This window comes from Neovison vison, chromosome 13 (genome assembly GCF_020171115.1).
Source record: "Neovison vison isolate M4711 chromosome 13, ASM_NN_V1, whole genome shotgun sequence".
Taxonomy (NCBI): domain Eukaryota; kingdom Metazoa; phylum Chordata; class Mammalia; order Carnivora; family Mustelidae; genus Neogale; species Neogale vison.
In genome coordinates, this window is record NC_058103.1 from 30,200,464 (window position 1) to 30,217,236 (window position 16,773).

The window sequence follows — 16,773 nt, forward strand, 5'->3', positions numbered from 1 at the left end:
TTTTTTTTTTTTTTTTTTTTGCAGTGAAGAAACCAAGTTAGTTTCCACTTTTTGCACCCATCATATTAAAATAATATGCCCTCCATCATTTTTAAGCTATGAAAATGTATTTCATGCCTCAAGATCTACTAGCTCAGTCCACTAGCTCTGTACTTATAACTCCTGGAATTTTATTTTCCTCCTTTTTCCATATGGGTATTTATAGTAACATATAAAGCTATGCCACCGCATAACACATAAAGTAGATTCCATAGTGAATAATATGTTTCCTATTACAGACTATTTTAAGGCAACCTATTGGTAAGTGAATTTCTCCATACTACAACTTCTGAGTTATTTCTAGAAAATGAGTTTACTTAAATAAAGAACAGTATAAATGCTATGTGTGTTAAACCAATCTATCTATAATAGAATTGCCAGATAAAATATAGGAACCCCAGTTAATTTGAATTTTAGATGAGCTACAATGGTTTTTATTATGTATGTCCCAACTATGATATGAGACACTTACGTGGAATAGTAAATAATTTTTTAATATAAATGTTTTTTATTTGCTACTTTTGGCAACCCAAACCCATGAGTAAAATAATTAGTTCAGATCACTCTTACCTGTATTTTTTGTAATGTTTTCTCTGGGAATATTGATCAACCAGTAAGCTCGATCACTGAACTTGAATAAAGAAGACATCAGAATATAGTGTTTGACAATGTCAATGGCAACACTTACTTTGTTATATCCCACCTTATCTTTAAAAGTAAAAATTAAATTAAAACATCTAATGCATATACCCTTTACCCAGCAATTTCACTGTTCAGAATTTATCCTACATTATACTCACATATTTGAAATAAAATGTATTCAAGAATATTTTTCATCATTGCTTGTAATAGTAGAAGACTGGAAATAACTAAAATGTTAATTGATAATGTAAAATTCTATAAAGTGGCATACCATGCAACCGTGCTCAGGTAGCATAAAACTAAGGCATTTCTGGCTTGATGTGTCAGAGAACAGAGCTTGGTGTAGACAGAGAATTGGGGAATTTAAGGGGAAAATCCCAGGGTCAAAGGAACTGCAAGAGAGGGGAGCTCAGAGTTAATTATAAATTTCCCCAAATCCTGTGGCAACACATGTGCATAGGAGACCAATAAAGGCCATGTTAAAAAACAAACAAACAAACAAAAACAACAACAACAACCATGAAAGTTAAAAAATTGGGTATTATAGAGGGCACGGCTTGCATGGAGCACTGGGTGTGGTGAAAAAATAATGAATACTGTTTTTCTGAAAATAAATAAATTGAGCAGAGATAACAGCTGCTGAAACCATAGACAAGACAGTTTACAGTTTGTGTCAAGGCAAGAAAGAGCCTTTTACTCCACAACCAACAATTCCCCCGTCCAGCAAAATCTCATAAGAACATAGCAGAATCCAGAATTGCTACAGCTTCTTATCTTAAATGTCCAGTTTTAACCAAAATGATAGGACATGAAAAGAAAGAGAAACATGTAACAAAAAAAAAAAAAAAAGTTAGATGACAAACTGACCCAGAGTGAGTCCAAAGTGCAGACGGAGACTTCAAAGCAGCTTCTACAAATATGTACATAGGCTTAAAGAAAATGTCTTAGTGAAAGAATGGATAGGGAATCCCAGCACATAAATGAAAAATATAACAATAAAACAAGGTGAAAATAATGAGGCAAAAAGTTTAATAATGAAATAAAATATTTACTGGATGAGCAAATTGGAGATGGTAAAACAATCAATGAATTTAGAGATACAGCAATTGAAATTATTCTATCTGAACAATGGGAGAAATGATTAAAGAAAAATGACCAGAGCCTTAGATATCTCCAGCACCATATTGTATGTTCTAAAACGTACATAATAGAGTTCCAATAAGAAAAGAGACAGAGAAAAGAGCAGAATTTTTTTTTAGAGAAATAGTGACTAAAGACTTTACAAATTTTATAAACTTATAATCTAAGAAGCCCAGAGAAACCCAATCAGGGTAAATACAAAGAGAAACTCCTAGAATCATGCAGAGGAAAATGGCATGTAACATACGGGGGACAATAATACAATTAATAGGGGTGCCTGGGTGGCTCAGTGGGTTACAGCCTCTGCCTTCAGCTCAGGTCATGGTTCCAGGGTCCTGGGATCGAGCCCTGCATTGGGCCCTCTGCTCAGCGGGGAACCTGCTTCCCCACCTCCCCTGCTCTGCCGTCCTCTCTAGCTGCTTGTGATTTCTGTCTGTCGAATAAATAAATAAAATCTTTAAAAAAATACAATTAATAGTTGACTTCTCATTCAGAAACAATGGTGTCAGTTCACATATTCAAAATGCAGAATAATGTACTCAAAATGTTGGAAGTAAATGGGAGTCAACCAGAAATACTGTATCTGAAAAAAATATCATTAAAAAAAATCAGCGGGGGGCCTGCTTCCCTTCCCCTCTCTCTGTCTGCCTCTCTGCCTGCTGTGATCTCTGTCAAATAAATAAATAAAATCTTAAAAAAAAAAATCAAAGTGACCACTGAAAACCTATTAGAATTCATAAATGAGTTCAGTAAGGTTGTAGGATACAAGATCAATATATAAAAATTAATTGTATTACTACACACTTGCAAAGAATAATCTGAAGTTGAGATTAAGGAAGCAATTCCCTCTACAGCAGAATAAACAAGAGGGGCACATATGTGACTCAGTCAGTTAAGTGTCTGCCTTCAGCTCAGGTCATGAACCCAGGGTTCTGGGATCAAGTCCTGCATTGTTCTCCCTGCTCAGGGGGGAGCCTGCTTCTCCCTCTCCCTCTCCCTGCCACTCCCCCTGCTTGTGCTCTCTCTCTCTGTCAAATAAATAAATAAAATCTTTTGAAAAAATAATACAAAAGAATAAAACATTAGGAATAAAATTAACAAAAGAATTATAAAACTACAAAGTATCATTGAAAGAAAAATTTAAAAATCTAAATAAATAGAAAAACATCCTATATTCATGGATGGACAGATAATGTTATGAAAATGGCAATACCACCCAAATTTATCTATAGATTCAACACAATCTCTATCAGAATTCCAGCAGGCTTCTTTGTAAATATTGACAAGCTTATCCTAAAATTCATATGGAAGCTAGCAAATTCATGTAGAGACTAGCAAAAACAACCTTGAAAAGGAATAACAAAGTTGGAGGACTCGTGCTTCCTATTTAAAAACTTACTACAAAACAACAGTATCAAGACAACATTGAACTGGCTAGGATAGATATGGATCAATTCAATAGCATTGAGAATCCAGAAATAAACCCTCACCTTTACTGTCAACTGATTTTCAACAAAGGTGCCAAAACAATTTAGTAGGGAAAGAACAAGAGTATTTTCAACAAACGGTGCTAAGACAGATATCCACATACAAAAGTACACATATGGACCCCAACCTCACACCACACACAAAAATGAACTCAAAATGGATCAAAGACCTGAATGTAAAAAGTAAAACTATGAACCTCTTAAGAGAAAAAAGAGGGGGTAAATCTCTGTGACATTGGGCTAGGCAATGGCTTCCTACATGACACCAAAGAACAAGGTCAACAGCAATGAAATGTGTAATTAGGCTTCATCAAGATAACTTTTGTGCAAGTAAAAAGATAACTCAGAAAATGGGAAAAACATTTGCCAATCATGTGTCTGCTAGGGGATTCGTACTGAGAATATAAAGACAAGAATAAAAAGACAACCCAATTAAGAATGGACAAAGAATTTAAATAGATAGCTCCACACAGAAGATATTCAAATAGACAATAAACATGTGGGAAAAAAAATGCTGAACATCATTAATCATCAGGGAAATGCAAATCAAAACCAAACAAGATAGCTCTTCACATCCACTGGGATTACTATTATCACCAAATGCTGACAATAACACCTGTGGGTGAGGATGTGGAGAAATTTGAACCCTAATACAATGTTGGTGGGAAGGTAAAAGAGTACAACCACTCCGGAAAACAGCCTGGCAGTTACCAGACCGTTACCCTAGGACCTGCCAACTTGATTTCCCAGGTAGACACCCAAGAGAGATTAAAAAATATATATATATATTTCCACACAAAGATTTGTGCACAGATATTCATAGCACCATGATTCATCGTAGCCCCAAAGTGGAAACAACCTAAATGTCCAGCCACTGACAAATGGATAAACAAAACATGGTGTTGATACCGTGGAATGTGATCTGACAATAAAAAGAGATGAAGTCCTGACACGTGCCTCCACGTGGACGAAACGTGCAGAGGTCATGCTAACTGAAGGGAAGCCCATAGAGAGCGACATGTTGTAGGATTTCATTTCTCTGAGACGTTCTTAATAAGCAACTCCAGAGAGACCCACGCAGTGTAGTGCTGTCTACATCTGAGAGCAGAAGCTGGACGGGGGACTGACTGTTAACGGGGATGGGCTGTCTTTTCACAGTCATGAAATGTTCTAAAATTAGATAGTAGTGATGCTGGCGCACTCTGTGAATATATTAAATTGCATTTGATTGTGCATTTTAAATAGGTGAACTGTATGGTTTGCAAATTATATCTTAATAAAAATACATTTTTTGTTATCCCCCCCAAATGAGAGTGAAGTAAAGATATTTTCGAGGGGATAAAACTCCCAGAGAATTCATCACCCACAGACCTGCTAAAAACCATATGTATTTTTTTCCTTAACTTCTTAAGAACTAGCGCTTGCTTCAGCAGCACACACGCTAATTTCTTAAAAACTATTTAAAGCAAAAAGTGTAACGTTGTATTGTTAGGTTTAAAACATATAGAGATGTGCTATTATGGACAAGCTGTTTTTGAAAAAAAACACATCCTATAAGAGAGAGTATGCTTCTTATTAATAATATCAAAGAATAAAATAAAATATTATTACCAAAGTTAAATTGAAGTGGAAGATGCCTGTATATGTACTATTTATAATTCCCAAACTCGGAGCAAGTCCTCCTGATGTGAACACACCTAGAAATTCCTTTGAAGTAAGCTCACTTTCAGATTGGAAAGAGCACTCGATTTTCTTTGGGAAAGAGGGGAGAAAAAAACGTAATGACCATTTGATGGAGAGAAGCATCTTTTACATTAATTTAAAAGTGAGGGATATCTATGAAAGTAGATGCTGCCAAAGACCGCTATCTGCAGTAATTCTCGTCTCTGGGCGGTGGGGGGGAGGAATCTCTTTTGAAAAAGTACACTTCTAGGACTCAGTCATCTTTCATGCCAGTGTCATAACAGGTTTCCAATTCATTAATCTAATAATCTTCACTGTCCAAAAATGGATGTAAAGTTATTACATTTAATAAATATAGAATCAAAGCCATCTGCCATCACATGTAGAAATCCCTCTTTTATTTTATTTTATCTTATTTTATTTTTCTCCTGTTATTCTGTCTTTCATCCATTTATTTTACAAGTGTCAGGTACTGAATCTAAGAGGGGAGGCTCAGTCCTCCTCCACGAATCTTAAGTACTTATCTTACAGAAGATCAAATGTCATCATGAACATAAAACACTCTGAAAATGCCTGGCACACATAAACATTTTATAAATATTAAGCATCATTTCTACTAATATCACTTCTAGAACTACTATATCACAACCACCCAAAATGTAGGTAAGTTACAGTTAATTCCCTATTTAAGAGGACAAAACTAGGGATGATCAGGGTTAGGTATCCTGCCCGAAGGCACACAGACCATGTGTGTCTGTGCAGAGCTCCAAGATCTGACCCCAGCTTGGAAGGTCTCTCTTCCTCTAAAGCCCATCTTTCTCCATGATATATTATCACAAAGAGGAAAGGTATTTTTGACTCAAACGGCATGCACTTCACAACAGCTGTGAGTATAAAAGTAAATATATGTTTGGCATATCAAGAAGGAACTGGAAACTAAGTCAGAAAGACTTTGGGGGGGGGGGCGCACCTGGGTGGCTCAGTGGGTTAAAGCCTCTGCCTTCAGCTCAGGTCATGATCCCAGGGTCCTGGGATCGAGTCCCACATAGGGCTCTCTCTGCTCAGTAGGGAGCCTGCTTCCTCCTTTCTCTCTGCCTGCCTCTCTGCCTACTTGTGATCTCTGTCAGATAAATAAAATCTTAAAAAAAAAAAAAAGACTTTGGGGGAAAATATATTTGTCCTTGTTTTTATTATATTCATCGGAGATTTTCAAGCAATCTAAATGTTTTTTCTGAGCTTACTCTTTTGTTAGCATTTGCAGGATGACTATCTTAATAGTACATTTTATTTTATTTTATTTGGGGAGTTACGTGTGTTTAAATGCCTTTATATGAACTGAAGAAATAAAATTATCCCTTATCCCAATGACAACTGCAATGTGGTACTCGTTATAAAAGGGAAAGATTCTTTCTTTGGGTCATATGAAGTAAATTTCTCTAACAGGCTACATCTGTCAAACTTTGAAAGGACAAATAAGATCCATAAAAAATAAAGATCATTACAACAAACCAAGCCTTTTGAAAAGGGCAGGGGATGTATCTAAAAAAATAAAAAATAAAGCAAAACCACCCAGGCTGTTTAATGGCTAAATGTAGTATTTTACCTGATCCAAGCGGAATGGAATAAAAAAAGATTATTATTTACATAGGATTTTACCTCTCCAAGTCTGAACATAGTAGAAAGTATTTGAAAAGAGTATATGGTGCTACTGGTTTTCCACGTGGAGTTAAAAAGACTATAAGGGGTTGTTGCATACTATTAGGGGACCTTACCAAGTCATCTGAGGAAAGATACAACTTGATTATTTCTTTCTTTTGGGGGAACCCTTGGTTATCACATGTAAAGTGTTTCTCCATATCACCTAAATAATACAAAAAATACATATATTTTAGGTCACTGATTGAAGAACTTCCATTAAAAGAATCACATTTTTTAAAGTGACAAAATAATTTTAAAAGAGTAAGAATTATAATTATATATTTTAAATTCAGTAGTGAACAAAAACCAGTTCTTGACTCATTTTTAATATTTTTTTAAGTTTTCAACAAATTTCATTATCCAGATGCAAAGTCAATAAGAACTTTTTTTTTACTTTACATGGTTCTGAAAGAAATATATTAAACATTCCATCCAAGAAAAATAGAATACACATTTTCCTCAAGTGCAAACAGAAGAATCCCCCAGCTAAATCGCACAAAAAGAGACATAACAAATATAAAATCTAAGAAGACTGAAATCATAACAAGTACATTTTCTGGCCACAATGGTACAAAAACTACTGATAAATGATAAAACAAAGTTGGAAATTCTGCAATGTATATATTAAATAGTTCTTGATTCTTAAAGTCCTTGGTGAGGACAGAAAAGGAACAAGAGTTAGAGACTGAAGAGAGAATTTGTATTTTAATAGAGAGCTATTGATAGGAAAGTGACTACTCTCCTAAAAGTTTGGAGAAGGGGTTGGGAGGAAGATCCCTTCTCCTTATCTTGATCAGAAGTGAATCTCTTGTACAAAGCAGAGTTGGATCCTGTGGGGTTTTAGCCATTCTGTCAATCTCCATCTCAATGACTTTAGGCTAAAACCCAAATTCCAGCCAGGTATGCAAGTAATTCTATGACTTGAACCAGTTTCCTATCTTTCTAACATACTTTACTTCTTCTATACCTTCATTCTGGCCAAACTGAAATACTTACTGCAGCACCCTCACATTATATGATTACCTATTTCCATGACTTTACCATCACTTACCCTGATGTTGTCTTTGTAAATTCCTCTCCCCCACAAATGCATAGACACAGATTACTCGTTTTGGGGACCTAGACTGATTGCCCTCTTTTGTGCAAAGTTTTCCCTGACCACCTCCTCAGGTGAAAGTAAATGCTCCCTTCTCTGAAATCTCATAAATTGGCCTGTGACTCTCCAATCTGAGATTATACCCATCTCTGTATTATATATTCTCCAGTAGAACCTAGGACTCAAGGTTATCCTTGAGTTATCCCAGGACTCAAGCATTTCTGCAACACACCTGTGAAGAGAAGATAGCCCGAGTCCTTCTCTTCCTTAGTCAGTCAACAATTTTTTTAATTAAGCATCTACTATGTTCTAGCAGATCCAGTCCAAAATGCTAGAAAATCTAGACAATCTGCACACAAGGACGTGAACTGCCTTGTCTTATTCCTTTTACAAAGCATTTCCACCATAAAAGTCCTACTGGGTAATTTAATCAATGTATTACTTTCAGAAAACTGTCTTCAGCCTCAATCTCTCTTATAATTCAGTTTACAGTTCATACCAGATGTAACCATGTAGGAAAAAGCAAAAAAAAAAAAAAAAAGCTATTTAAATTATTGAATAATTCAAGTTTTTCAAATATGAAATGCTCCTTCAGCTTTAAATATTCTAATACTTATAAGTGATGAAACTCCATATCTAAGGTGTCTATTTACACAACTTATTAACAATAGGTTCATGGCAATATTAGAAACCTCTGGACAAAAACACAATAAATAATACCTGGGAAAAATTGGAAGACAATGTAAAGAAGTACCAAAAACTATATTTTAATTGTTAGTGAGGAAGGGAATAAAGAACTCCTACAAGAAAATAGAGAGTATAAGAGTCTGAAACTTACCTTTATTATATATTATTCCTGATGAAAAATCAAGTATATTCAAAAGTAAAATTATAATACATAAAAGTAGCAATCCCATCTATTGAAAGAAATAAGAATTATTTCTCTTCAATCACTTTGAACATATTTTTAGTTCCTTTTCGACAAACAACTACATAGTAAAGAAGTCATCTATTCCTTTAAGTTAAAATTATTTTCTTTTTTGTGACAATGTAACAGTTGACAAGGCTCTACATTTACTTCCTACTTGGTATTAAAGACATTTATAAATATCACTATTGCAAACTAAAGAACTCTGGCTCTGGTTTTTCTTCAGGGTGGACAACTGTTGGGAGGTGTGATCAATTCTACAGCTGTGTAAAACAGAGCCTGACTTGAAAAAGACTGAGGACGGTAGAGCTGTACCTCGATCAGACATTTTTGCCTGCATTTATTTTGAGAGAGATAATGCACATGGGTCCTGAGCCTCCCTGCATGTTCTCCCCATGTGCCAAGCATGCAAAGTCCTGATCACTTTTTTTACCCAGGCCTTTTCTCAGAGTTGTGTTTGTGGCAAGAAACCTTGAGGGATGAAGGGGACCTGGGTGGCTCAGTCAGTTAAGTGTCTAACTTTGGCCCAGGTCATGATCTTGGAGTTCTGGGATTGAGCCCCATGTCCAGATGTCCGCTCAGCAGGGAGTTTGCATCTCCCTCTCCTTCTGTCCCTCCCACTGCTTATATTCTCTCTCCAATAAATAAAATAAAATCTTTTAAAAAATCCTTGAGAGATGAGGTAACATCTCCCTTGGATAAGAGGAGTGTAAATCTGGTAAATCTCCCAAGATCGGTGTTCTTCCCCTATAATTCACCCCACTGTGTGTGTAAGCAAGCCTCTTTGACAGACTGGAATGTGTTCCCCTAAAAATTGATCTGTTGAAGTCCTAACCCCCAGTACTCAGAATGTGGTCATATTTGGAGATAGGGTCTTTACAAAAGTGGTAAGTTAAAATGAAATCATTAGGGTGGGCCCTGATCCAATGTGACTGGTGTCCTTGTAAGAAAAGGAGATTTGGGCACAGACAAGTGCAAAGGGGAGACGATGTGAAGACACAGGGAGAAGATGACTAAGGAAAGAGGCCTGGAATGGATCCTTCTTTCTCTGTCCTCAGAAGGAACCAACCCTGCTAGCTCTTTGAACTCAGACTTTAAGCGTCCAGGAGTGTGAATCAATAAACTTCTGTTGTTTAAGCCACCCAGCCTGTGGTATTTTGCTCTTGTAACCCTACTAAGCTAATAAAGCTTTCCTGGTGGATAGCTGCTCCATGGCATTGGGGGGACATGGGGAACTGGGGTGAGCAGCATGCTGAAGCTCTGGCTACTGCTTTTGCTGTGAGTGACTAAGTCCTTTGTCTCTGACCTAGGAGTTCTTGTCTCTTTTGCCAGCATCCAAGAAACAGTAACAGACTGACTTGCCAGATGTAGGTGAAGCATAATCCAGATGCTGCGGGGCTCCTGACAACTACTGAGTAAATTCAATTTAACTGATGTTGTTCCTCTCTCAAAATGGCTTTGCTTGATTCAATACATTTAGCCAACAACATAAAGCTCATTCATTGGATTTTTAAATTGGTCATCTTCAGCACATGGTCAGGGAAGAACTATGGTGTCCTTTTTTTTTTTTTTTTTGGTCTCCTAAGAAAACAGTTTTCACAAGGTAAGACTAAACAAAAGTAGAGTAAACTGTATGAGCATGGTGCTATGCTCAATTACATTTTTGGTGCGGGAACGAATTTAACCTTAATTGGAGAAGTCATCACAGTCAAGCTGAAAATAGTGCCTTTGCCAGGAAAATCTTGTATTAGTTCGCTAAACATTCACATTAAATGACATAACACCATTAAAAGAACCCATCACTTTTTCTCATCCCTAAAAAAAATGGATCTAAATGCATTTGTGCTCTAGGGCTCCAGGATGGATGACTTATTTTTACATTATCCTTAGAGCTGTTCAAGTTCAGTTCTCATGAATACATACAAAAAGATCTCTAATTTCACTTGAGTGGATTTGGTTGTATCTCTCTTCAACCCAAGAACCAAAAACCTACTTTAAAAGGCTTTTAAGTGCTTTTATTAAGGGCAGGAAACGTGAGAGAGCATAACTGAAGGGAGAGACAGTTAAGGAAGGATGTTTGGGCTCTCTGTGGATCTGCTAGTAGCTACACATTCCCTGGTTCTAGTAATTCAGCCCATATTCATTCTTTTTTCATTTAGACATGGAAAACACTTTAGAGTTAATATATGAGCCCGGAGTTATATGTCCAAAGTCCATCACTAGCTAGTAACAGAGCCAGGCTTACACCAAAATCTCCCAATTCAAAAGATTTAGGTTTACTAGGATGCCACAAAATGAAAATTTAAAAACACAAAGATATGAAGGGTTTGAGTAGACTTGACCTCTCACCAAAACTGCTTAATGTGTCCCCCACAATTCTCTTGCATACTTTCATTAGTCTCATGTTCCACTTCTGCAGTATCACAAGTTTGCTCAATTTTGTACCACCTTCTTTCAACAACCAACCATCTCCTGGTTAGAGAGGAGGTACTGACTGTGGCCTAAAATTGGCTCTGTCCATTAGGATGTTTGATCTTTGGAAAATCACTTACCTTCTTCATTCAGTAAAATAGAGATAACAGCTACTTCACGGTGTTGTTGTGAGAACTGAATGAGTAACATACTTTAGACATTTAACAGCTGCTTTACATAGACTCAGCAATTGATAAATACTAGCTCTGAATCCATGTCTTGATGAACTGAAACAGCGTCTTTATCCTCACCCCATTCCTTACTCACTCTATTAGCAGTAAAATTACCTCCAGTTACCCATCCCATTTAATAATGATGAATTCTATATAATGGCCAGATGTAAGTCACATATCTGGGTATTTCTATTCTCTAACACCAAAAAAAAAAAAAAAATTTGAGAATTGCCCCCAAAGAAGGAACCTACATTTTCCACCATTTGATTCATTTTTAGTCACTCTGTTATAGACTAGTGATTACATTATCAATAGGTACTATAGCAGGGCCCTTACTTTAATATTTCTTACTGTGATTGCCTCCAATAGAATGACCGACTAGTTGCACTTTTCTTTTTCGTATTTTCCCAAGCTTTCTTCCATCCAGGCTGCGAAAGAAGACCAAGGTCTGAGGTTTCAGTTTACTGGTTTAGTAGTCCACTAACTTTGGTAACAGCCAATCAGCTGCTACCAAGTACAGAAGCAGGCTTAGAAAATCTAAAGGGTAGGCAGTTGGAATTTCCAATTAACTGCCTCCTCCAGAGTACCAAAGGTCATTTTCTCTAAAAATCTAAGAGGTGGCGTTTCTCCAAACCTACCATCTCTAATACATCTGCCAGGAGGGCTCAGAAACCTACATATGACTATTTTCAAAATCCAAAAATCCTCAGTGGGACTACTGAATGTCTGAGGAAAAACATAAATGCTAAAAAGAAATGCCAACTACATACCATGTGGTTTAAGGAAAGAAAATCTGTTAAAGAGAGCTTCCTAACTGTGTCTTCAAGGAAGATTGGGACTTTAGAAAATTAAAGAAGACCTTGTTGACAGGGTAAGCAGGATAAGTAAACCCACAAAGTCCAAGAATGAGAATGAGCCGTGTATGTGTGGGAATCAGCAAGACCAAGTGATCTGCCAATCTATTCTCTGTGAATGTCCCTTGTCTGGTTGATTAAGTCTACTTAGTCTGCTTTTGGCTTTGACCCCAGACTGAACCTGTATGACTTACTAAGCACCCTGACAAGGCATGAATGGTCATAGGAGCTAGAAATTTCTTTAATAATGATGATAAAACCTGTCTTACACTTATGCTCTCCTGCAGACATCCTTTCAAAAGGCAATGTAGAATCTGCTAGTGTGTGGGTTTCATCTATTCCTGGAAGAGCCTGTATAAGAAACACTTTCCTTAGGGTGCCTGGGTGGCTCAGTTGGTTGAGTGTTCAACTCTTGGTTTTGGCTCAGATCATGATCCCAGTGTCCTGGAATTGACCTCCAGTTCAGGCTCTGTGCTCAATGCAGAGTCTGCTTGAGACTCTCTCTATCTCTCTCTCTCTTCCTCTGTCCCTCTACAACCCTGTGCGCACACACACACACACACACACACACGCATTCTAATAACTGAATGAATCTTTAAAAAACAAAACAAAACACTTTTCTCTTACCTTTTCTTGTGACCTTGACCTAAAGAAGAAAGTTATTCCTCAGTCTAGAATAATGTGCATAACTCAACGAAATGCTTTTTCTGTAATAGAAAGTCATTAGAAAACTGGGCTCCTTTTTGTTGCTGGTTTCTGACGACAGAAGGTGATGAAGCTTTCTTCTAGAAGCAAGCTGTAATTTCTGGTCTCTGCAGCAACTCTGTGGTAAGCTGCTTCCCTGGACTGCATCAAAATAGGAACGTCTGAGCAGGGTTGTAGCAGGGTTGTATACGCTGATGGCCCTCAAGAAATTTATGAGGCAGTTGACATCACCCTCTTTTCCCCCAGCAACACCTTTGTTTCCTTTCCCGGTTTGTCCCCATGTAACACTTCCTTCCCCCTCCCCCACTGAGTAATGCTTTCCTTCCCTAGAACCTAAGCATCTGCTTCAGTCAGACTTACTGATGAATTAACTGTGAGGTGAATGAGTGCCAAGAGAACTCCCATGGCAGGTGATTTACCCATAATAGCGCAATGAAAGATGTTCTTCCCCCAAAACACAAGTCAGGGGGCACCTGGGTGGCTCAGTGGTTAAAGCCTCTGCCTTCGGCTCAGGTCATGGTCCCAGGGTCCTGGGATCAAGCCTCACATCGGGCTCTCTGCTCAGCAGGGAGCCTGCCTCCTCCTCCTCTCTCTCTGCCTGCCTCTCTGCCTACTTGTGATCTGTCTGTCAAATAAATAAAAATCTTTAAAAAAAAAAAAAACACAAGTCAGGCACTGGGTATCTAGTTAGGAGGTTTGGGAACCAGGGAAGGTGTTAGTTAGAAGAAGGATCATTATTTTTTTTTCTTCGTAATTTTTTTTTTCTGACTATAAAAGTGCTCATAATGCAAAATTGGAAAAATACAAGCAGGTACAGGGAAATTAATTACCTATAAACCAACAGTCAGGGCGCCTGGGTGGCTCAGTGGGTTAAAGCCTCTGCCTTCGGCTCGGGTCATGATCCCAGGGTCCTGGGATCGAGTCCCACATCGAGCTCTCTACTCAGTGGGGAGTCTGCTTCTCATCTCTCTCCGCCTGCCTCTCTGCCTACTTGTGATCTCTGTCAAATAAATAAATTAATTAAAAAATAAAAAATAAATAAACCAACAGTCAGAAGCACTGCTAACATTTTGATATATTTATTCAGTCTGTTCCCTACACATTTATAATTTCATGTAGGATCCTTCTGTATGCAGCTTTTTAGTCATTGTTATGCTGACTGTTCTCTCAGAAGTCATTCAAGTATTCTCTCAGAAGTTTTCACGATTATGTATCCAAAATAACTACACAAAATTTATTTAAACATAAGACATTCCCCTGTTTTATATATTATTCTGTTATGTATAATGTGGTAATAAATGGTCTCAAACAAAAATCTGGCCCTACATTCAAAATGTTTTCTTAAGATATGAATATATTGAAAATTCCTGATACAGGTTGGCAAACTGCTTTCCCAGAAAATGCAGCTTAGAACGAAATATAATCTATAATAATTAGGTAGGCAAAAAAGTATCTCAATGTTACAAGATCGTGATATTTTATCATTTATTCTTCATTTATTTTCTGGAATACGTCTACAAAAATAAATTTTCCTTCAACAACCATCTGGTTACTAAGAAGTACAATTCCTAAGTAAAGGTGAATTAAATGCCTCATTCCTTCACTTACCAGTTTGAAAATAATGACTTGATTTTCCAGCATCTTCACAGAAGCAATCATTAAGGTTTGTTTTTAGTGTCAATATGAACTCAAAGGATTTGATATACATATTTGAGGATTTTTTACAACTGAATTTCCCCATATATTGTCCCCCCCAAATCACAGAAATATGGAGAATTAATAAAACAACCTTAGAGCAAATATGAAACAGAGATTACTAACAATTTCAATTTGCATATAAGTAGGAAAAGCAACATCTAAAACCAGAAGAATTGGGACACCTGGGTGGCTCAGTCAGTTAAACGTCAAACTCTTGATTTTAGTGCAGGTCATGATCTCAGGGTCATGAGATCAAGCCCAGCAGCAGGTTCTGCTCTTGGCACAGTCTGCTTGACATTCTTTTTTTTTTTTTTTCCAATTTATTTATTTTCAGAAAAACAGTATTCATTATTTTTTCACCACACCCAGTGCTCCATGCAAGCCGTGCCCTCTATAATACCCACCACCTGGTATCCCAACCTCCCACCCCCCCGCCACTTCAAACCTCTCAAACTGTTTTTCAGAGTCCATAGTCTCTCATGGTTCACCTCCCCTTCCAATTTACCCAAATTCCCTACTCCTCTCTAACGCCCCTTGTCCTCCATGCTATTTGTTCTGCTTGACATTCTATCTCTCTCTCTCTCTCCCTCTACACTTTCACCTGCTATGTGCACTCTGTCTCTCTCTGAAATAAATAAATCTTTAAAACCAGAAGAACCGGACTGAGTCCACACCAGAATATTCAGGTAGAGACTTCATGGAAAAAAACAAAGAATAGCAGGAGTTTGCACTGTTAGAATACAGAAAATGTCACTAACAGAGTCCTACCAAAGAGAGGGGGTAAATTAAGCACAGGTTTGAGAACTGGCAGGTTAGAGCACTGGCTTGAAAGTCTTCATGCAGTTTTAGGAGAACAGCATTGTGAAGAATAGGTTAGATGGGAGGTGGAGGAATCTCTTGGATGTGTGATGGTGAAGAGAAAAAACAAAGCAAGGGAAATTAAAGGTCTTACAGAAATAAAAGAGAACCACAAAATTGGGAAACACACTGACCCTAACCCCCAAATTTCCATCTACTTCAAAACTGAACATCACTAAAACAACAAAAGAGGATGCTTTTGATTACGAAACCTACTTAGACACTCAACTCACACCTCCTCCTTGAGGCTGGTCCAGATAAAATATGATGTTTGACAATGAACACAAAGTGGCAGGCAACATCATACAAAGCTCTTAGAAGATAGAACATGGGAATTCAAACATTTCAGCAGATGAAAATATTCTCCCTGCCAAAAGCAACAAACAAACAAGAAGTAGAAAGGAGAGAAAACTGTAACAGAACACTCTAACCAGAATTAAAATGTTAAAACAAGAATATGCACGTTAAAACAAAAATCACCTTGAGTAATAGGTTTGAAATAACCCAAAATAGAAACAGAGGGAAAAAAACTGGATGGTGTGAAAGGAGAGTTGACCAAACTCAGGAAATGGAAAAAAAAAAAAAAAAAAGACAAAATAATCTCAGAAATGTAATAAGGGTCACAGAGAAGAGGAAGGAAAACTATCAAGAGAACAAAACCAAAAATTTTAAAAGGTAAAATCATTGAAAAAAAAGTAATAAATATGGATAATGGGCAAAGAAAATTCAGCATCTTTTCAAAGCAAAAGAAAGGCACAAATATACGGACTGAAATATCAACATGAAAAATCAAAATAGGCTCATATCTGGCACACTTGATGAAATTTCAGAACAAGGATAAAGATGCTTAAAAACTTCTGGAGAGCAGCTCCTTCTCCTTCCTTCCTGCCCTAGTCCTCCCTGCCAGTGGCTCCCTTCCAGGCTCACTGCCAGCTGCCTCTTGCTGCGGATCTGGGTGTCCTTGGCCACCTGCCATCCAGATGGGGCAGTCCATGACGAGCACATCATGGAGACTTAAAGTGGAAGAAGGAGCTATGGAGTACTTGAATTTATCTTTATCAGAAAAGAATCTGGAATCTGAGTGCATGCTGATCTCCCATTGACTTCTGTACTATTATTGTACCCCATCAAAGGGAAGTAGGGTTTGGTTAAAATTCAAATCAGGAACTTGTCCAATGATCACAGCATCCTCTAACACCAACCACTGTCTAGGCTTCCTTAGAAGAAGTCACCTGACAATTGGATGGTTCAAAAAGATGGTCCCAAGAAAGTATCTTTGGAGGCAGCTGGATTTTTATCA

At 37.4% G+C, this 16,773-nt stretch overlaps 1 protein-coding gene across 1 annotated transcript in view; it reads right to left on the minus strand.

The window, feature by feature from the left end:
* CATSPERB (cation channel sperm associated auxiliary subunit beta) overlaps nucleotides 1-8,702 on the minus strand; it is a 109,946-nt gene extending 101,244 nt beyond the window's left edge. The window contains 4 exon segments of the mRNA XM_044231233.1: nucleotides 610-670; nucleotides 4,920-5,060; nucleotides 6,764-6,852; nucleotides 8,624-8,702. Coding sequence (XP_044087168.1) covers nucleotides 610-670; nucleotides 4,920-5,060; nucleotides 6,764-6,852; nucleotides 8,624-8,702 — 370 coding nt within the window.
* Between the last annotated feature and the right edge of the window lie 8,071 nt (nucleotides 8,703-16,773).